This window comes from Hirundo rustica, chromosome 25, assembly GCF_015227805.2.
Source record: "Hirundo rustica isolate bHirRus1 chromosome 25, bHirRus1.pri.v3, whole genome shotgun sequence".
NCBI lineage: Eukaryota > Metazoa > Chordata > Aves > Passeriformes > Hirundinidae > Hirundo > Hirundo rustica.
This window is the reverse complement of record NC_053474.1, coordinates 5,108,387-5,129,920: the sequence shown is the minus strand read 5'-3', so window position 1 is coordinate 5,129,920 and position 21,534 is coordinate 5,108,387. Positions and strand designations below refer to the sequence as shown.

The 21,534-nt window shown below is 54.2% G+C and overlaps 1 protein-coding gene across 6 annotated transcripts in view; it reads left to right on the top strand.

The window, feature by feature from the left end:
* The window catches only part of HIVEP3 (HIVEP zinc finger 3), a 270,464-nt gene extending 250,249 nt beyond the window's left edge, over positions 1-20,215 (top strand). For 5 of the 6 annotated variants that reach the window (XM_040086055.2, XM_040086054.2, XM_040086052.2 and 2 more), the window contains 4 exons: positions 438-613; positions 9,514-9,612; positions 14,547-15,604; positions 18,315-20,215. In XM_040086055.2, coding sequence (XP_039941989.1) covers positions 438-613; positions 9,514-9,612; positions 14,547-15,604; positions 18,315-19,121 — 2,140 coding nt within the window. In that variant the 3' untranslated portion in view covers positions 19,122-20,215. The remainder of the gene's footprint in view (positions 1-437; positions 614-9,513; positions 9,613-14,546; positions 15,605-18,314) is intronic. The other variant, XM_058423553.1, reaches the window with a different exon arrangement.
* Positions 20,216-21,534: the final 1,319 nt, after the last annotated feature.

The following is a 21,534-nucleotide window of genomic DNA, read 5'->3' as shown; positions in this document are numbered from 1 at the left end:
ACAAACCCTATCCAGTTGGGACAAACCCTTTGCTGGGACAAGCCCTGTCCAGCCCAGCCTGGGACAAACCCTGTGCAGCCATCCCGGGTGCCTCAGTTTGTGTTTGAGGACAGGGACATCAGCACAGTGGGGTGTCCCCATGACCTAGCCCAGCTCTGGGCTCTTGGTGTGCACAGAGCAGCAGATGCAGGGTGTGAGAACATCCCAGCACAGGAATCAGGCGTCTGGAGGCATTGGGGCAGGAGCTTTGGGTGATAATTCACATTCAGCCTAATCACCCAGAGCTACCAAACAGCAACCAAGACCTGTGGTGTCAATAACTAACATTGGTGGTGCAGAACTAACCCAGCAAAGTTGTGACTTCTTCTGTTGAGGTGGGAATCTTCTTTTTTTTTTTTTTTTTTTTATTTTTATTTTACACCACCTGTTGCTCATAGGTACAAATCAAACGAAGAGTATGTGTATGTGCGAGGCCGTGGAAGAGGGAAGTATGTTTGTGAGGAGTGTGGAATTCGCTGCAAGAAACCCAGCATGCTGAAGAAACACATTCGCACGCACACAGACGTCAGGCCGTACGTCTGCAAGTACTGTAACTTTGCTTTTAAAACCAAAGGTAAGCCACAGCCAGCTCCCAGCGCCTCTGCTCAGGGCGCTGGCACTGCCAGCCGGCTGGGGGGCACTGGCAAAGGGCCAGGGAAGGCATTCCCAGGGGCTGCCAAAGCCCCGGAGTTGGAGGGAGGGGGATGAGGGAGTTGGAAATTTGGTTGGTGCTTTCAGGAGAGGAGCAGCTCTGCGTCAAGCCAGGCTGCAGCAGAGCGTCCCTGCCGTCCTCCTTGTGCTTCTCCAAGGGAAAAATCCTGAAACGCAGCTCCCCTGGCAGGGCTTCTGAACAAACCCCCCCCAGAGCGAGAGCAGGAGCTCCAGGCTCCTGGCTGAGCCCCTGGATCCAGGCTCTGGGTGGCTTTTCCTGCTGGTGCTCTCCAGATCTGCCCCTTCTCATCCTCTGCGGTTGCATGTGGCTTCCACATTCTCTGTATCACATCAATGGAGCTTCTCCCTAGAGGCATTCACCCCAGGGCATGGAGCCATCAACGCCACCAGGTGTTCTCTGCCGTGGCCTCAGGGAGGGTGTGAGTGAGCGCTGGCAGGAGCTGCAAACAAAAAGGATATTCCACGAGAAATGGGGAGTGGGACTTTCCAAACGGGCCCAGAGGTGCCCAGGTGCCTTTAACTTCTTGTAGGGGTCTGGCACCGTGGGTTGAGCAAATCTCTGGTGACAGCAAGTCTTGGGATAAGGCAGCAAGTGTGGGGCTCAAATCTTGGTTACAGCCTGACAGATCCCTGAGTTCAGGGAGCTTTGGACAATGCTTCTGGGCACATGGCGGGGGATCCTGGGGGCTGTCCCATGCGGGAGCTGGACTGGGTGATCCCTGTGGGTCCCCTCCAGCCCGGGATGTTCTGAAAGGCCGGCTGTCTGTAGCTCCATCAGTCTCAGAGGGTGGCCGGGCTGGGAGGGTTCAGCGCCCCAGAAGGAGCTGGTGTCAGCCAGGCAGCGGCACAGCGCGGGCGCGGGGAGGGCACAGGGTGCTGCGTGCTCTGTGGCTCGTGTGCTGGCCCGGAGGGGACAGAGGAGGAGCAGGGGGGTGACCCTGGGTGACTCGGGGCGGGCGGTGCCTGGCGGCGGTGGCTTTGCTGGGAAGGCTGGCGGGGATTTCTGGGTGACAACGTGCTGGTGCTCACCGGGGCTGCGGGAGAACGGGAAGCGATACCGGGTTTGAGGCCAGACTCTCATGCTGCACATCCAAGCGACGGTTCTTCCTCTCCCTCCCATCCTGGAGCTGTCTCTGATTCATTTCCTTTCTCGTCCCCTCTTGCTCTGACTTCGTTTCGAGGTTTCCCTTGGAGAGCTGAACCCGCTCAGCCTCTCCCGTCACCTCACCCCACTCCCACCATGCTTCTGTAGGGCTTTTGCCCAGGCTGCTGGGACCAAACCATCCTCCCCACCACCTCTCTGGCTGCTTTGCTCTTCATCTCTGCTCCTTGAAGGCCACGATCTGCCAGCTCTGGCTGCACATCGCAAACAGGCACTTCCCTTCTTCCGCTTGGCATGGGCAAGGGAGCATGGAAATGCTTCCTTGGGCACGACAAAAATCATCAACGCTCTGTTGGGATTTGGAGGGCAAAGTCTCCGTTTGCCTATGGATGCATGGAACGGGCAGAACGTCCCCGGGTCGGGGATTTATGGATAAACGGTTGCATGATGGTGACTTGGAACTGCATGAGAACGGCTCTGTGCTGGGAGGGGGTGACGGGCAGAGCCCTGGGGTGAGCTCAGACTGCCCAGAAATGGGAGAAAAGCTGTTTTGGGGGGTGCGAGGAGCTCTGGAGCAGTGGGGAAAAAAGCCCTGTGTGTGTTGACAAAAGCATCAGCTGGTGATGGAGAGTCATTACCAGCTGGAGGATGGAGAGTTTGAGATCGCTTAAAAAAATCACCGGCAAGGGCAGGAGGAAAATCCATTTTTTTTGCTCGTGCCCCTGCCAGGGATTTTTTTAAAGCAATTTCAAACTCTCGTTCATAAACAGAGTGACCCAGAGGGACGGGGGCTCTGCAGAAGTGGCGTTTCTCAGCTCATTTTGGAGGGGTTGGTCTGGGCCCTCCCTGGGCTGGGAGGGTTTGGCAACCCTGGGAATCAGGAATTGCAGAATGCAGAAGCTGCAGCTCTCCCTCCTGCCGGGCTGCACTTGCACAAAAACGGGGCTTTTTTAGAAATCAGCTTTCCAGAGTTAATTTTATCCTCCAGCATCGGCTCCAGGGGGAGGTCTGTGGAGCTGGCTTCCTTTTGGCTGGGGCAGATCTCTCCAGCATGATCTAATGCTCTAAACTCTCGAGTAGCCTGGAAGCAGTTAAATGGGGTTTTATTATTGTTATTATTTTTAATGAGGATCTTTATCTGGTTAAAATGTACCTCACCCCCCCCCACCCCTCCCACTCTACAAAAGCCATGTCCGTGTTCCAAGAACTGGGAAAACTTTTGCTTTAAAATGCTTTAAATATTTCCCCTTATTCATTAATTGCCTGCTTTTTTGTGCCTTTCTGTCACTGGAAGCAAATCTGTTCCTCTGGCTTACAGAACTGCAGGGAAAATTTATTTTTTTATTATTTTAAAACAAATCCATGAGATTAATTTGTTTGGGGGTTTTTTTGTGTGTGTTTTGGGTTTTTTTTGGTTTTTTTTGTTTTTTTTTTTCGTGTGTGTGCTCGCTTAGCTGATGGGAACAACCGCCTTGGAAGTTTGGGTTGTAGAGATTTGTTTGATTTGGTGTCTCTGGACCAGATCTGAAGGTGCCTCTTTAATGAGGCGTCTCTCCCTCCGCTGCGGTGGAGCTTTGTGGCTGTGGCCTCCAGGAGGGTCTCTGAAGGAGGCTCAGCAGCTCCTGCGTTGTTTTCTGGGCAGGAAGGAAATGAAGAAAAAGCTGTTTTCCCTTTCAGGAAGGTCGGGGAGAGCTTTTCCCTTCCCCTCTCCCACTGCTGCTCGGGGTGAGCTGAGGGGCAGTGCTGGCACATTAATTCCCCTTTTCCACAGTTATTTTCTGTCCTCCTTCGAACTCACATCTCCCTCTCCATCCTGATTGCTTCCAGTTTCCTTAGGATTTCGGGACAAAATGCATGGAACAGCTCTGAGTGGATGCTGCTGCCTCTGCCTGGGGGTCAGAAGGGACGAGGAGCTGCAGTTTAATTTAAAGGGAGCTGTGTGAAGGACACGGTGCCTGCTGGCTGGAGACACCCATTTCACAGTCTGGGCCACTCACACTTCCCAGACACCAGACTGCTCCATGGCCTCAGCCAGAGCCTTCAGTAAATTCATTTTCAGTTCCTTAAATCAGGCCCTGCCAGCACTGAGGGTACTGCACATGTGAATATATTAAATATATTAAATTAAATGTATTAAATGCATCCCCCCAGCCCTTAAAGGGCTGCACAGTTTATTGTTACTGCAGCTCCAGCAGCCTGGAAAGCGCAGAGTGGAAAACTCCGGCAGAATTCCCTGCTGGGAGAGCAGGGCACAGGGATGGGCACATTCCCAAAATATCCCCAGGGCTGGGGCACTTCAAGGAGCTGAGCATCCCTGGGGAGCCGCTGGCTGTGGTCCCTGTGCTCCTGGGGATGTCACAAGCGTCCCCTGGGATGAGGACAGGGTGATCCTCAGGGATTTCCTGCCTGGACATTACCCGGGATGTGAGGCCAGGAACAGAAAATACCCCAGTGGTCCAGCCAGGAGATGAAACACTGAGGAAAAGGAATTCTGGAGCGCTTCAGGGAAAGACAAAAAAAAAGTCCAGGAATCAGGGCTGGAAGCAAAGGACCGGTGACTTGCAGTGAAATATCCACTGGTATTTTCTGTAGCCAGTGCAGCCACAGAAGTCTCAGCCTCACAGGGAATTCTGCTCATTGTTAGCATTCAGAAATCTGCAAATCCTGGGAACCCTTCTGGAATATGCAAGGGATAGGTCTGATCCAGGAGGAGGCTGGTATTTTATAGCCTGTGTGGATACGGGCAGGCTGCATGTGCAATTCACTCCTTTAATCTATATGTCAATAAGGATAAAAGATAATAATCGATTTTTTTTTTAAAAAATGAACTCCTCTGCCCAATGAATTCTGTAAATTAAAGCTTTCCTCCTCATAAAGTTTCACCTGGGGACGTCAGCTCCACACCAAAACCTAAATCAAGGCCTGTGCACTTTTAGATCCCACATAAAACCCTTTTCAAGGATTTATTTGGGACACAGAGAATCAGTGATGGCTGGTTCTGTGTGTGTGAGGGCATCTCCCAGAAAAGTCACAGGATCCCGGAATGGTTTGTGTTGGAGGGGACATTAAATCCCACCCAGTGCCACCCCTGCCCTGGCAGGGACACCTCCCACTGTGCCAGTGTCCAGCCTGGCCTTGGGCACTGCCGGGGATCCAGGGGCAGCCACAGCTGCTCTGGGAATTCCATCCCAGCCCCTGCCCACCCTCCCAGGGAACAATTCCTGATTCCCAATCTCCCATGCAGCGCTGCCCTCTGGCACTGGGAGCCATTCCCTGTGTCCTGTCCCTCCAGGCCTTGTCCCCAGTCCCTCTGCAGCTCTCCTGGAGCCCCTTTGGGCCCTGCCAGGGGCTCGCAGCTCTCCCTGGAGCCTTCTCCTCTCCAGGGGAGCACCCCCAGCTCTCCCAGCCTGGCTCCAGAGGAGTCTCCCCCTTCCAGAGAAGCTGCTGCTCTCCTTGCAAATGATCTTCAAAGAGGAATGTGACCACTGTTAACCCTGTGAAGCTCTGGCTGTTTGTGTCACGGTGCTGTCATTTGTTGGGTTTTTTGGGGTTATTTTTTCGGTTCTTGCTGAATCGATCAGATTTAACAGCAGAAACAGAAGGGATGGTGCATCCCCGGCACTGCCAGCATCGTTTTCCCAGGAATCTCAGTGCTTCAGCTCCCCGCGTTCTGCTTTAACTCCGTCACCTTGAAAACACGATAAATGCTCTTCCGAAAAAAATTCATCTTCCTCGTGAAATTTAACTGGGAAATCCCTTCCAGTCCCCATTAAGCTGCTTTAGGTGCTCCTGGAAGCCTGGAGTCACAGCTTTCTCCAAACAACACCGGCATTTAAGCTGCTCTAAGTCCCGAGCAAGAGCTCCCAGCACCGGCAGAGCTCAGGCAGCTGTAGCACATAGTTCCAGGCAGGCGTAATGGGAGCTGGGCTCACACTGCCTCTGCTCCTCCTGTGGGCTCGCAATTCCCCAGAATTCCTGAGGGATTTTTAAATATAGCCAGCTTATTTCAAATCTGGGAGGTTTTTTTTGGTAAACAATCCCCAATAAGGACCACTTACCTGCTTCGGGTTCGGTGTAATTCCTCTGCTATCTAAATCCAGCCTCCCTGCTGGTCCCTCTTGCTCCCTCCAAGATGTTTTTCCACGGTTTCCAAGGAAGCAATGCTGTGTGGTTTTCTCTTTTTCGGGGTTTTTTTTTTTTTTTTGGTTTTTTTTTTCTCCCTTTTTATAACTTGGGCGCCAGAACTCTGCAAGGCAACAAGTAGCTGTGAGTCTTCCCTTGTAGGATCCAGACCCACTTAGGCAAAGCGGTGTTGATTTTACTGGAAATCTGCCGAAGGACTCGAGCCTTTAATCCTGCCAGCGTTAATTAAGGAGTCTAAAAAAACACAAACTGCAAGAAGAGCCCTGATCAGATAAATATCCCTGTCCTCCAGATTGCTCCCAGGGTGATCACTCAGCTCCTCAGCCAGTGGAAAGGAGCCTCCAGCTTTTAATTTCCTTAAAACGACGCGGAGGGGGCAGACGAGGACCTGCCCTGCTGAGTCTCCCTTCTCTAAAAGGATGCAGCGTCCCTGTTTTGTTGGGATTTCTCCAACAAAATTTGCACCCAGAGCTCTGCAGGAGGATCTTGGCCAGCAGCTTCACCTGGGCTGACCAAGGAAGGTGAAGGGAGAGAGAGCAGAGGAAAAAGGAGTTGGAGGGGAAGGAAACAAAGCATGGAACGAGTTGGTCCTTTGGTGTTTGGGTGAATTTGTCGGCATTGGGGCTGGCAGTGCCACACACTGCCCTGCCCGGGGACAGAAAACACGACAGGAGGTGGCACTGGTGGCTCCTGGCACAGCTTCTCCACGCCAGCGGCGGCTGAGCCCCAGCAGAGGTGCAGGAGGGCTCTGGGAGCCCTGCCCAGCTCCTGCACAGGGACGGGAGCACTGCTGTGCCCACCCTGCTGTCCCCTGCACACCTGAGGTGGCCGCTGAGGACCGGAGCCCAAAGCGTGGCACTGAACAGCCCCCTGTCCTGGGGAATTCCTGCTGCTCCCTCCCGGTGTTCCCGGGGCTGGGTGTTGGCGGCACAGAGGATTTACGGGCTGGTTTTGGGGTCACACCAGAGCTCCTGGGGACGTCCCCTCCGCGCTCAGCCGAATCCCCACAGAGCCCCTGCTCACGGCTGGCACTGCCTCGGGCTGATTTTCTGTTTGCTGCCCTCGGAGAGGCTCCAGGCAGGGATTTTGCTGTGGTGGCTGAGCAGGGATGGGGCATTCCTGCACCGGGCTGGGAGGTGTGAGCTGGCCAGGCAGCAGCACAGCGTGGATTGCAGCACACTTGACTCAGCCTGTGTTTTCGCTGGGTTTCATTTCCAAAATGGAATTCCAGTTCCATGAGGCCACAGCTGGGACTGTGGATGGGGTTGGGTTTTTTTTCATTTTCAGGCAGGGGTGATTCGCTGGGAGCAGAGGTGTCCGTGAGAACGCGCTCCTGGCTCACGGGGCGGGTTTGGGGCCACGACAAAACTCCTGCTTTGGGGTGGAGAGAGAGGCTCTGATTTGGAGCAGGGAGCTGAGCCAGGCTGGCCTCATCCTCACACCCGAGCGTCCTGACTGTGGGGCTAAGGGCAGTTAAACACGAGGCTTAAAACTAATAAATCTCTCTCATTTTGCTGTTTTGTGGCATTCAAGTTATTAAACACCCCCAGAATCCTCATCCAGGTTGGGTGCCAGATGCACAGGGATATACAGTCAGCCTTTGTCTCTCGTGGTCTTTCCTGCTGGAGCCGCTCCATTTTGTATAAAATGGGCTGAGATGAATAATTCATGGGCTAAGGAGGAATCAAGGTGGCAGCTGGGTGGTTGTGGCACTCTCTGAGAGGTGAGGGCACCACGGGTACTGCTCTGCTCCAGTGAACAGTGGCTTTTTTATCCCTGACATCCAGCAGGAGGAGAGGCTCAGAGAGGCGCTCTCTGCTCCCACCAGCTCAGGGACTGGGGACTTTGGACTGCAGGACCTCAGTCCTCTCTGGGGGTTGTAATAAACTGGGAGAATTCTGGTTTTCCTCTATTTTTTTTATTTTTTTTAATTGTTTGGTGAAAAAACCAAGCCCGGTGCCCTTCAGTGCCCTCAGTGTCAGTTCCAGCAAAGCTGAGGGTGCATCAGGGGATGGGAAATGCAAACACTCCTTCAGCAGGGCCCAGGTTTCTGCTCATCCCCTCAGCCCATGAATCCCTGGCAGTGTCCAAGGCCAGGCTGGACAGAGCTTGGAGCACCCTGGGATAGAGGGAGGTGTCCCTGCCATGGGACTGGATGGGCTTTAATCTAAATCCCAATCGCAGTCTGGGGTTTTAGGAAGAGCTGTGGGAGAGGAAAAGGGAAAATGGGACATTTTTGCTTCAGTTCTCCAACCCTTCATCTCCTTGTCTGCTCCACCTGCCTGCTTTCCCCCCCTCCAGCAAATGCTCCCCTTTGTTCAGCATTTCCCTGGGCTGTAACCGGGGTTAATTAGTGTCTAATTAACCTGCCGTAATTTGGGAGGTGGAATTAGAGAGGTGCCCTCTGATGCCCAGGAGTTATCCCAGAGCAGCTCCCAGTGAGCCCTCATCCTGTTCTCCCTCTCCAGGGGCTGCTCTTCCCATCCTGGCCCCAGGGCAGCCTCATTTGGAGGTTTCTGAATTCCAGAGGGTGTCCAAGGCTCCTCCTGCTCAAGGAGCTGAGCTGGCCCAGCCCTTTGGTGCCTTCCAGAGCACTTGAGCCATCTTTTTGGGAAAAAAATGGGAAAGTAGGGTTTTCCCCATTTGCTGGCAGCTCAAACCCTCATTTTCTCATAGAATCATAAAATCATGAAAGCTGGAAAAGCCGTCCAAGATCACCCGACCCTTCCCCAGCGCTGCCAAGGCCACCACCACTGCCCCGTGTCCCCAGGTGCCACATCCACGTGTTTCTGGGATGTTTCCAGAGCACCTGAGCCAGCCTTTTTGGGGGAAAACAGGAAAGTAGGGTTCTCCCTACTTGCTGGCAGCTCACACCCTCATTATATTGTGGAATCATAAAATCATGAAAGCTGGAAAAGCCGTCCAAGATCACCCAGCGCTGCCAAGGCCACCGCCGCTGCCCCGTGTCCCCAGGTGCCACATCCACGTGCTTTTGGAGCGTTTTTAGGGTAGACCTGCCCTGCCCTGTGGTGCTGAGGAGCCTCTCCCCTCCAGGCAGGTGAGGCTGTTGAGATGAGGTTGGAGGTGATGCCACGCTGGGATGTGTTTCCCACCCCTTCTTTCCTACCATTTTTAATTTGCTTCACCCTCACAGCCGAAAGCAGCCCAGGCCTTTTTCTTCCCCCAGCCTCTAAAGTTTGCCCCAGCGGTTTTTCCAGGCTGCACAACACCTGAAAGGTCCCAGAGCGCTTCCAGCACCTCCTCCTGCACCCCAGAGCAGCAGCAAAGGGAGGGAAGTGGGGGACCTGGCCTCGTGTCACGGGGGATTTGCAGTGAGCAGGGGCTCGGGGACAGTCAGGGACTTTGTCTGGTTCAGAGAGTTTTGACTTCTGACTAAAAAGAAAAAAATAAAAAGAAAAAAAAAAGAAAAAAAACAGAAAAAAAAAAAAAAGAGAGAGAAAGAAAAAGAAGAGAGGGAAAAGAAGGTGGAAAAAAAAAAAAAAAAAAAAAAAAAAAGAGCCACATTTGAGTAAAATATATTTTCTGCTTCTTTTCAGGGAATCTGACTAAACACATGAAGTCAAAGGCCCACAGCAAAAAATGTCAGGAGCTGGGCGTGTTGGTATCTTCACTGGTGGATCTGGAAGCCGAAGAAGGTAAAATCTTTCCCTTTCTGAAGCTGCTGTGGGTGCTGAGAGAGGAGCAGGATCCAGAACCCATTTCCATCACTCTGGGTGATTCTGGAATTAGAGAAAGCACCCAGAGCCCATTCCCAGCACTCTGGGTGATTCTGGAACTAGAGGAAGTGCCCAGAGCCCATTCCCAGCACTCTGGGTGATTCTGGAATGGCAGGAAACACCCAGAGCCCATTTCCATCACTCCAGGTGATTTTGGAATTATAGGAAGCACCCAGAGCCCATTCCCAGCACTCTGGGTGATTCTGGAACTAGAGGAAGCGCCCAGAGCCCATTCCCAGCACTCTGGGTGGTTCTGGAATTAGAGGAAGCGCCCAGAGCCCATTTCCATCACTCCGGGTGGTTCTGGAATTAGAGGAAGCGCCCAGAGCCCATTCCCAGCACTCTGGGTGGTTCTGGAATGGCAGGAAACACCCAGAGCCCATTCCCAGCACTCTGGGTGGTTCTGGAATGGCAGGAAACACCCAGAGCACATTCCCAGCACTCTGGGTGGTTCTGGAATTAGAGGAAGCGCCCAGAGCCCGTTTCCTGCTGCCATCGCTGCAGAGCCCCTGTGTGTCTGTCCAGGGGGATGCACAGAGCTGCCCTGCACAGGGATGGGCTCACAGGAGGTTTCCTTTCCTTCCTCCCCGCTTCTCTCCCACCTGGTTAAACCAACACTGGACTTCTGCTGGAAATGGGAATATTCTGCTCCGCGAGCAGAGAGGCCCATTGCTCACAAGTGTCAATATTAAATACAGCAGCCAAGGAGAGAGGCAGAAAATGGGATTTTGTCCTCTAATGGTTGGGGCCGTTTGGATGGATGAGAAAATAACACAGGAACGGCAGAAAGGTGCCTGAGGGATCCGAGATCCCAGCTGTGATCGCAGCCCCTGCTCTCGGGGTGAGGGGCTGCGAAGAGCCCTCCCCTGTGTCCTCTCTCTTCCTCGCAAAGAGGCTCAGAACAAGAACTAAAAGGGCCGTTCTAATTAGATAGTAATAATAATAATAATAATAATAATAATAACAGGCTCCAGTTTCCGTGTGACACAAAGCAGCACGGGAAGGTAACTGTGCTTTCCTCTGGGGGCAGGCGGGGAGGGAGCAGCCGTTCCTAAAACTCCCTGGATTATTTTAAACCGGAGTTGTATTTCACTTGATTGTTTGTATTTCTATTTAAGGGGCGGCAGAAAGCAAGGGGTGTTACTATAAAAGGAGATTGGAGCATAATTCCTCACTCCTGCCCGGGCTGGGCTCGGCAGGGTGGTACCAGTTGGGGACAATAAATAACGCACATGGAATGAGATGCGACCTCAGACAAAGCTGTCAGCAGGAGACGTCCCCACTAATCCCTCTCTCCTTCCTTCCTCCATCCCTCCCTCCCTCCCTGCCCTGCCCTTTCTCTCCCCATGAGCTCCGCTGGATGAATTTGGGAAGCCTGGGCTCAGGCCTGAGCTCTGTCCCTGCCCGCAGGGATCGTGTCAGGATGCCAAAGCGATTCCCTGGGGCTGTCCCAGGCCTCACTGGGATGTTTCCCTCGCTGGAATTTGTGGTGACAAACGCAAACAGCTCCTCAGTTTGGGGCTGGCTTCACTTTCCCTCCGCTCCTGACCCCTGACCCTGCTCCATCCCAGCTGGGGCAAAGAAAGGACAGCACCAGGACAAGCTCCTGTCTGTCCCCAAGCCCAAAAGCAGAGCCAGGGGCTGGCTCACGGCTCTGCCAGTGAAATGCATTCCCGTTCCAAGCAGGAAATATGCACGGCTCAGCCTACAGCTGGGAGTTTGGAATAATATTTGTTCTGAGCTCAGTTCCTCTGGGAGTTTGCAAACAGCCCGGGCCCAGCAGCCGCCGTCACCGGGGAGGATTTCACGATGCGAGCCAGAATCCCTCTCCAGGGAGAGCTGCTGGGATGGCTCTGCCTGCAGGGATGCCGCAGGGATCTTTGATCCGGGCTGAGGCGCTCCTGGGGTTTCCAGTTTCAGGCAGACTCTTGGCTGGATAAGCGGCCATGGGAAAATCCGTGACTGGGAATGCCAAACGCTGTGTGAGGGGTCACTTGTAAAGCCACAGCAGTCCAAAAAATGAACCAAATTTGACTTTTTGGCCCACCTCTGAGGGGATTCGGGGCTGTGTGGCCGTGTCCCCCCTGGAGCCGCCCCGGCTGCTGCGGGCAGGGGAGCATTGAGTGTCCCCTGGCGCTGCTGGCAGTGGCAGCCCTGAGCGGGGACAGACCCAGGCTGGGCACAGCAGGAGCAGCACAGCGGGCTGAGCACAGGGGAGCGGCTGGCAGGGACACGAGGTGTCACACAGGTGTCACACACCCGTGTCACGCAGGTGTCACACACAGTGTCACACGGGTGTCACACACAGGTGTCACACAGGTGTCACACACCGCTGTCACACACTGGTGTCACATACCGGTGTCACACAGGTGTCACACACCGGTGTCACACAGGTGTCACACACTAGTGTCACACACCGGTGTCACACAGGTGTCACACACAGGTGTCACATACCGGTGTCACACAGGTGTCACACACAGGTGTCACACACAGGTGTCACACACAGGTGTCACACTGCTGTCACACACAGGTGTCACACACTGCTGTCACCCAGGGTGTCGCACCACTGTCACACGGGTGTCACACACAGGTGTCACACTGCTGTCACACACAGGTGTCACACACTGCTGTCACACACTGCTGTCACCCAGGGTGTTGCACCACTGTCACACAGGTGTCACACACTGCTGTCACACACTGCTGTCACCCACGGTGTCGCACCACTGTCACACAGGTGTCACACTGCTGTCACACACAGGTGTCACACTGCTGTCACACACAGGTGTCACACACAGGTGTCACACTGCTGTCACACAGGTGTCAGGTGCCACACACAGGTGTCACACTGGTGTCACACCGCTATCACACTGCTGTCACATAGAGCTGTCACGCAGGTGTCACACACAGGTGTCACACACTTCTCACACCACTGTAACACAGGTGTCACACAGGTGTCACACCACTGTCACACGCTGTCACACACAGGTGTCACACAGGTGTCACTCCGGTATCACACACAGGTGTCACACCACTGTCACACACTGCTGTCACACTGCTGTCACACGGGTGTCACACACAGGTCTCACACAGGTGCCACACCGCTGTCACACACTGCTGTCACGCTGCTGTCACACGGGTGTCACACACAGGTGTCACACACAGGTATCACACCGCTGTCACACACAAGTGTCACACACAGGTGTCACACGGCTGTCACACACTGTCACACGCTGTCACGGCAGCGCCGGTCTCTGCTGCCATTCCCGGTCCGGGCATGTCCCAGCGGCAGTACTCCCTGTCCCTGTGCCCGGCCGTGCCCTGTCCCTTTCCCGGCCGTGCTCCCTGTCCTTTCCCGGCCGTGCCCTGTCCCTGTTGCCCGGCTGTGCCCTGTCCCTTTCCCGGCCGTGCTCCCTGTCCCTGTGCCCTACCGTGCCCTGTCCCTGTGCCCGGCTGTGCCCTGTCCCTTGCCCGGCCGTGCCCTGTCCCTGTCCCTTTCCCGGCCGTGCCCTGTCCCTGTCCCTGTGCCCGGCCGTGCCCTGTCCCTTTCCCGGCTGTGCCCTGTCCCTTTCCCGGCCGTGCCCTGTCCCTTTCCCGGCCGTGCCCTGTCCCTGTGCCCGGCCGTGCCCTGTCCCTTGCCCGGCCGTGCCCTGTCCCTTGCCCGGCCGTGCCCTGTCCCTGTGCCCAGCCGTGCCCTGTCCCTGTGCCCGGCCGTGCTCCCTGTCCCTGTGCCCGGCCGTGCCCTGTCCCTTGCCCGGCCGTGCCCTGTCCCTGTGCCCAGCCGTGCCCTGTCCCTGTGCCCAGCCGTGCCCTGTCCCTTTCCCAGCCGTGCCCTGTCCCTGTGCCCGGCCGTGCCCTGTCCTTTCCCGGCCGTGCTCCCTGTCCCTGTGCCCAGCCGTGCTCCCTGTCCCTTGCCCGGCCGCTCCGGGGCAGCGCTGCTGGCAGCGCCGTTCGCTGAGCTGCAGTGACATCCAGCGGCTCTTCCCGGCGGGCTGTCACTGCTGCCAGCAGCTCTGCGCCCGCGGATTCGCAATCTCTGAGCGCTGAAAGCTCCGTGACCGGCGCAGAAAGCTCCTGCGGGCCCTTGGAGCAGCAGAGAGATGTGTGTTAACCTGCCTTTAAATACAGAAACATCTCAAATCCTTTAGAATTGGCTCTTTTATCCTCCTCGCCGCCGTCAAGCTCTGATTTACAAAGCTCCAAACCCTCTGCCCCACAGAAGCATCTGAACCACAGCTGGAATTTATCCTGCCCAGGAAATATCCACAGAGGTTCCTTCCACCCTGCCGTTTGATTTTTAGCAAAAGGCCTGCCTTGCTGATGTTTATCTGTCGTGAAATCTAGGCAGGAAAAGGCCCAACACGTGGAGTTGGTGGCAGCTGTGGATGTTCTGGAGCCACCATTCTAACAAATAATCACCAAACCCCACTGAAGGGTGAAGGTGCTGCTGTTCTCATCTATTAAAGGGGTATTTTTTTTGCATTTTAGAGCAAATAAAGAGTGTGGCAGGTGCCCAGCAGGGACTGAGGGCTGTGTGTGCTGAGAGCTGGAACTGAAACTGGGGTAGAGTGGGATTCACTGGGATCCACTGGGATCATCAGCAGTGGAGCTGGCAGAGAGGGCAAGGCTGCAGCTTCAGAGCAGGGGATGATCAGACCTAGGAGCAGCCTGGTCCTCTCTCCTCTTGTGCCCTTGGAGCTTGTGAGCAGATTTAGCACAGAAACAGACCCTGAACATGTGTTTTGCGAGCAGATTTACTACAAAAATAGCCCCTTACATGTTTTGTGAGCAGATTTAACCACAAAAATAGCCCCTGACCATGTGTTTTATGCTCTCTGTTTTGTGTTTGCCTCCAGGAACCAGTGAAGACCTTTTCCAGGACTCTGAGGGGCGGGAGGGATCTGAGCCCATCGAGGAACACCAGTTTTCAGACCTCGAGGAATCTGACGACGATGACGACAATGAGGACGAGGAAGACGAGGAGGAAGAGGAGAGCCAAGACGAGCCAGCGCTGAAGCTGCCAGAAGGCAAACACGGCACCCTCCTGCTGCACTCTTCAGGGGGCTCCCCGTCCTCTCAAGAGGAAGGCACGGAAACATCCACAGCTCAAGAAGCTGCTTCCAGCACCCCGAAAGCAGGGGAAGGCCAGCAGGCCTCCTCCTCCTCCTCAGGGCTGGAGACCAAGTGGTCAGCAGACAGCAGTGACATTGCTGTGTGCCACAGCTTCCTGAGCCTCCACAGACCAGCTTTGACCTCCACCGAGCACTTGGCTCCTGCTGAGAGAGAGTCTGTCACCAGGCCACAGATGTCCTTGGCCATGGACCTGTCGACCTCCAAAGATGCCTCCCCGAGGAAAAGGTGGTCCCCGAGCCAGGACTGTGGCAGAGGGGGTGGCAGCAGCAGACCAATGATAGCGAGGAAGCACTTACTGACCAAAAACGAAACGTCCCCCAAACGCTTCTCCCCCACGGCGGAGCTGTCCTCCCTGAGGTGCCTGTCCCCGGGGAGGGGGCTGTCCCCCTGCCAGCGCCTCTCTCCCAGGAGGGAGGCGTCTCCCCTGAGATGTGTGTCCCCGAGGCTCGAGCTGTCGCCCAGCAGGCACCTGTCCCCCCGGAGGGAGCTGTCCCCGAGGACCTCCCTCCCCCCCGACGGAGAAGCGTCCCCTGCCAGGCACTCGTCGCCCAGCAGAGAGATGGCATCCCTGAGGTACTTCTCCCTGAAGAAAGTCTTGTCTCCAGGCTGCTTGGAGCTGTCCAGGTTTCCACCCCCTGGCAAAGAGGACTCGCCTGGAGCTAGCAAATCGGCGGAGGACAAAGTTCCAAGCTCATATCAAGCCCAGCCCGGGATATTCTCTTCGATGCCTCTACCTCACAGGTTCTTTGGCAAAAACTTACAGCTCTACGAGTCCAAGCTGGTAAGTGCAGTGCCCTGCTGCCCTCTGGTCCTCACAGGGTGGTCTCTGATGTGGTTTTTGGCGAAGGCTGTGATGCAGAAGGGCACAGGGACACTGTGACCACTGTCATGGGTGACCCAGAGAACAGGGACAGGGGACAGCAGTGGGTTTGGCACCCATTTGGGTCCTGCCCTTCTCAGTTGGAGAGAAATTAAGTTATCCCTTCTCCAGGGGGTTATTCCCACTCCTGAGCCAGCCAGTCCTGCTGGGACAATCAGCAAGGACAACCTCTTAGTAATTAATTGTCACCAAGAGCCTTTTTGTTCCTGGGAGTTTCATTCCCATCCCTGAGGTTTCCCTGGCTGGGGTGGAGCCGTGACCATTTTCCACTGGTCAGTGTCCCGAGCCAGCTCTGGCTGAGCCCTGTGTCCACCCACAGGCAGCTCTGCTGGATCAGCTGCTGAGAAATGTTTGTTTGGACATCTCTCATTTCATCTCGCTTCTCTCTTCAGCACAGAGAGGGGTTTCCCACTGGGTCCAGAACATTATTTAATCTCTCTGCTGGACAAATCAAATCCTGTGGGTAAAGGAAAATCTCCTGTTCCTCCCAGTGCTTGATGTGGGGTATGGTGGGATGTTTCCCATTCCTGCTGGAGTGCCTGGCTCTGCTGTCAGTTGTGCTGGTGAACGGGAGATCCACTCGCTGTGGGGAGAGACTCCAGCCCTCAGGGACTGCACTGGGGAGAGAGAGGGGCCTTTATAGAACCCCTGCCACCCCAGATGCTGAGCCAGGCCTTCTCCAGACCTTTCTCCATGCCCATGCTGACCTGTCCTGTGGTACCTCCGTCCTCCTCCTTTCCACTCTGAGACTTTGTCTCACCTTCTCAGAGACCCTCCTTTATTTTAGTTCCAAACCTTGGCTTCCTTTACTGCTGTTTCCCTTTCCTGTCAATTCACATCTTGTGGTGAATCCCAGGGCTCTGGGAACCCTCATCCTTCAACTCCTCTGTCAGGGTAACTTCCCGCTGCCTCTGCTTGCAGCAAATCCCCCCAGCTCCCAAATCCACAGTAGGAGACCATGCTTTAACCCCTGTTTGTCTGCCATTCCCACCTTTCAGTTCCTTTGTCCACATTTACCTTTTGACTTCGTTTTCCTGCTCCTTTTGTGCACCCAGAGCCACTACTGTTAATTTTCCATGCGCCTCCAAAGCAACAGCAAAAACCCGAATGAAAAAATACCCCTTTATCAGCACGATGGACAGCTGGGCTGTCGTTGCAAAATTAACATTCCTGGTAAGGCCACAAGAGACAGAAAGACCAGAGAAGGGTTTATCAGGTCCCAAACAGAACTTGAAGATGATCTTAGCTCAGTTCCAGCGTCAGGCTCGCTGCCAAGTCTCACCACGACCATGTCTCTTCCCACTGGCCCTTGCTTAGGGCAGTGTCTCCTCATGGTGATTGTTGCACCACTGAAATATTTGTTTGGGGTTTCCCAGCATCCCTGAAGTGATTTAGCCAAGGCTGCCTGTGGATAAGTGACATTTAGCAGTGTTTGGGCTTGTCACTGCTGACCCCGCACACAGTGCCTTTGGTGGCTCTTCCTTTTTCTCTTTCCTGTTCTCTTTTGCTGCTTTCCTCTGCTGCCTCTTCAGAGATCCAGCTCACAGGATCAGGGAATTAGTCCCCATAATCCTACAAAGGAATGTGCCCTCCAGTGGATCCTCACGTTTCATCTCCAACCCCATCTTAATTGAAAGTTGATTTCAGTTTCTGTTGCTTCCTCTTCTTGGGAGTCCTGTGCAGGGGTTTAGTCATAACCTCATCACTAATTAATCCATTTCTGTTTAGCCACATATCTCTCCATGATGTACGTTAGGAAACTATGGGAAGCACCGAGAGAGAAAGAGGAAAAGGTAAAATGTAGGGTCTGAACCCTTGATTTGCACAGAGCACCCCGTGAGGGTGGTGGTGGGGACCCACTGCTGGGCGTGCTGGAGTTGGTGCCGCCTCTCACTGGAAGCATCCCTGCACTCAGCAGCTGTAAGGATGCGATCCTGCTTGAGGAAAGCACAGTGAAAATGAATAAACTAATTAATAAATAATTAAAGAACCTCCTTCTGGGCTCTCAGGGACCCCCTGCGCTGACAGAGATCCGAAGCAGCTCAGCTGGCAGCAAGTGCTGGCACTTCTGCCAGTGTTTCAGAGGCAGCTCTGAGAGTTGGGGTGATGGTTTTAAACTACAAGAGGGGAGATCCAGAGCTAAGGAGGATTTTTTTACTCTGAGGGTGGTGAGGCCCTGGCACAGGGTGCCCAGAGAAGCTGTGGCTGCCCCTGGATCCCTGGAAGAGCCCAAGGCCAGGATGGACAGGGCTGAGAGCCACCTGGTCTAGTTAAAAGTGTTCCTGCCGTGGCAGGGGGTTGGTCAAGATGGCCTTTAAAGGTCCTTCCAACCAAATAAATCTCCGATTTTATAATGATCCAGGCCTAAGCCAAATCCCTGGATCTGTGCCCCAACACGCCATGGGCATATTTGTCCCAGAAGGGAAACGCTGTGGGGCTGTGCTGCTCCTCACCTTAAAGGCTCGGGGCTCCACATCTCCCTCAGCTGACTGACCTCCCCCAAATCACTACAAAACACCAACCCCAGCCCTTGCGGTGAGCCTTGCTGCTGCTGAGGCCATCACCCGCCTGTCACACTCACCCAGCTCTTCTTTTCTCCCCCCCGGCACAGAAGATGGAACCGCGCAGCCCGCCCCGCTCCCCTGGCGCCCCGCAGCCCGCGTGCCCCCGGCCGCTGCAGGCCCCTCACGACCTCCACGCTCCCGGCCGAGGGGAGGAGAATGTCTTCAGCCACCTCCCGCTGCACTCGCAGCAGCTGGCCAGGACCCCGTACCCCATGATCCCCATCGGGGGCATCCAGATGGTGCAGGCCAGGCCCAGCTCCCACGCCAGCTTGGTGCCCGGGCCTGTGCTGCCCCTTCAAGCCGGACACCTGGCCTCCGCAGCCGGCCGGGCCGCCAGGAGGGACGGGGAGCCCCAAAGCCCTCCGGAGCCCTCATCGGAGTCCGTGTCCCCCGTCGCCAAGGTCTCCAAGTACGCCCTGTCCCCGGAGACGACGGCTGGTGGCTTCTCGGAGGAGAAGATGAGGACTAGTGAGCTTCGGCCGGAGCAGGAGGAGCACAGGCCCGCAGCGGAGGCCGAGCCCGGCCCGGCCCAGCAGCCGGGGCCTTCGGTGTCCCCAAGCAGCCCCAGCACCCCCCAGGAGCCCTCTCCGGAGCCCTCGGCCAGTGGGGAGGAACCCTCCAAAGCCACGGGCGAGCAGCAATCGGGCAGCTCGAGCACCCCTTCGGAACCAGCCTGCACTTTCATCTCAGCCGTCCCCTCGCTGGCCAGGGACAGCCCCTCAGAAGCCCCCCCTGGCCAGGCCCAGCCCTGCTCCCTGCGCCCCAGGAACCTCTCCGGGAGCAGCCCACACCCAGAGCACTCCGATTTAGGTCAAACTCACGAAAAGGTGGATGAAAACGCGGGAAGTACTTAAGCCTCCGCCAGCTGTTCCACCTTTAGGCTTCCTCTGTAAAATCGACAGACATTTTCAACACTATTTCCTTTAGTATAATCATAAGAAGCACTCTAGTGAATGACCAAACCCATGGAAAAATCCTGGTTTTCTTTGTCCCAGTCTGGTATTATCTCCACATGTATGCAGTTACTTGTGCCTTTTTCTATACCTTTTGTTGCTTGAAATGTACAAAACTGTTTGAGGCTGTGAATATTTTTTTAGAGTTTTTTGGAAAGGGGGTTTGTTAGACTTTGTCTTTTTTGCCATTTAGGTGTGCGTAATCCTGGGCCTGAGAGATGCAGAAAGGAAAGGGTTAAGCATTTTAAAGAGGAAGAAGATGCACTGAAAACAAAAGCAAAACAGAAAAAAACCTTTTTTTATATTGATTAAATGATTAAAACAAAAAAAAAAGAAAAAAAAAAGAAAAAAACCAAACCCTTACTCCCGTGTACAGAAGTTTATGATTCGTATTTATTACATGCTTTATTTAATTCTTGCAAAGTGCTTGATTTTTTTGTTTCTTTGTTTTGTTTTTCTTTCCTCGTATCCCTATGGTTGTGCTTTAAACAGTTGAAACTGCTTTACATTTGAAAAACGTGTTTACCCTGACCTTGTGACTGAAAGTAGCACTTCCTTGAGCAGGGGAGGTTCGTTGTGTGCAGGGAGAGAAACTGTCCCTCGAAAAGAGGAAAATGAACCGCGAGCACCCCTCCCTCCTGCAGAACCCAGCAAAGCACTTTTTTAAAAAAAAAGGGACAAAAAAAAAAAAATTAAAAAAAAAAAAAGAAAAAGAAAAGTTCTTCTTCAAAGATTTACCTGGGAGAAGGTAGGAATGTATGGAATGTAGAGCCCGTGCCAGGAAGGGTCTCTCGCTGGACGAGCCTCCTGCTTGCTTTGCTTTAATCCTCCCGCGGCGCCCGGCAAAGCCCTGCCTGTGCTTGAGCCCTCCCTGGGCTGGGAGAGCCTCTGCAAACCCTCCCCTGGTGTCAGAGCGGGAGGAAGGCGGCCTTGGAACGCCTTCTCCCTCCAGCATGTTTGAGTTGTGGACAAGCTCCTCCCATCCCATCCCATCATCCCATTCCATCCCACCCCACCCCATCCCATCCCATCCCATCCCATCCCATCCCATCACCGCATCCCATCCCATCCATCCCACCCCATCCCACCCCATCCATCCCATCCCATCCCATCCCATCCCATCCCATCCCATCCCATCCCATCATCCCATTCCATCCCACCCCCCCCACCCCATCCCATCCCATCCCATCCCATCCCATCCCATCCCATCCCATCCCATCCCATGGATCCCATCCTATCCCATTCCATCCCATCCCATCCCATCCCATCCCATCCCATCCCATCCCATCCCATCCCATCCCATCCATCCCATCCCATCCCATCCCATCCCATCCCATCCCATCCCATCCCATCCCGCCCCATCCCATCCCATTCCATCCCATCCCATCCCATCCCATCCCATGGATCCCATCCCATCCCATCCCATTCCATCCCATCCCATCCCATCCCATCCCATCCCATCCCATCCCATCCCATGGATCCCATCCCATCCCATCCCATCCCATCCCATCCCATCCCATCCCATCCCATCCCATCCCATCACCCCATCCCATCCCATCCCATCCCATCCCATCCCATCCCATCCCATCCATCCATCCCATCCCATCCCATCCCATCCCATCCCATCCCATTATCCCATCCCACCCCACCCCATCCCAGGTCCTGGCTGCTTTGGGAGCTCCAGGGATGCAGGAGGGCTCTGGGCTCTGCTCCTCTCCAGACTCTGGCTCTCGTGCTCACCTTTATTTATTTATTGACGTGGGACATCCCCAGCTCAGCCCTTCTGGTGCGGACAGGCCCCGTTTCTGGCTGGTTTTGGGAGATAAAATTTGATGCTGAATGGTGAATGCTTGCAAAATCAGCTTGTTATGCATGCGCAGCAGCTTTTTCCAGAGCAGATATTTTGGGATGAGCATCCCCGGCAGAGCAAAGACCTCAACTGCCAATAAATCCGATACCAAATCCAGAGCGACCCCGACGGAGCCATTCCTCTGTCACAACTTTTTAAACCACAAAGCTTCAAGTCGTTTGCCCCAGCAGGTTCTTTACTACTTCAGAGGGTTTTCTGGTCTATGGAATCTGTACAAACCTCTTTTTTTTTTTTTTTTTTTTTTTAAACAAAAAAAAAAGAAGAAAGAAAAAAAAAGAAAAAAAAGAAAAAAAGATATAACTATTTAACCAGTGGACCAGTTCTTTCTTCTTTCAGAGCTGTTCCAGTTTATCGGGTACGTAATACACTTTTTTTAAAAAAAATAAAAATAATAAAAAAAATAAATAAAAGGAATCAAATAAAATAGTGAATGAGAACATATTT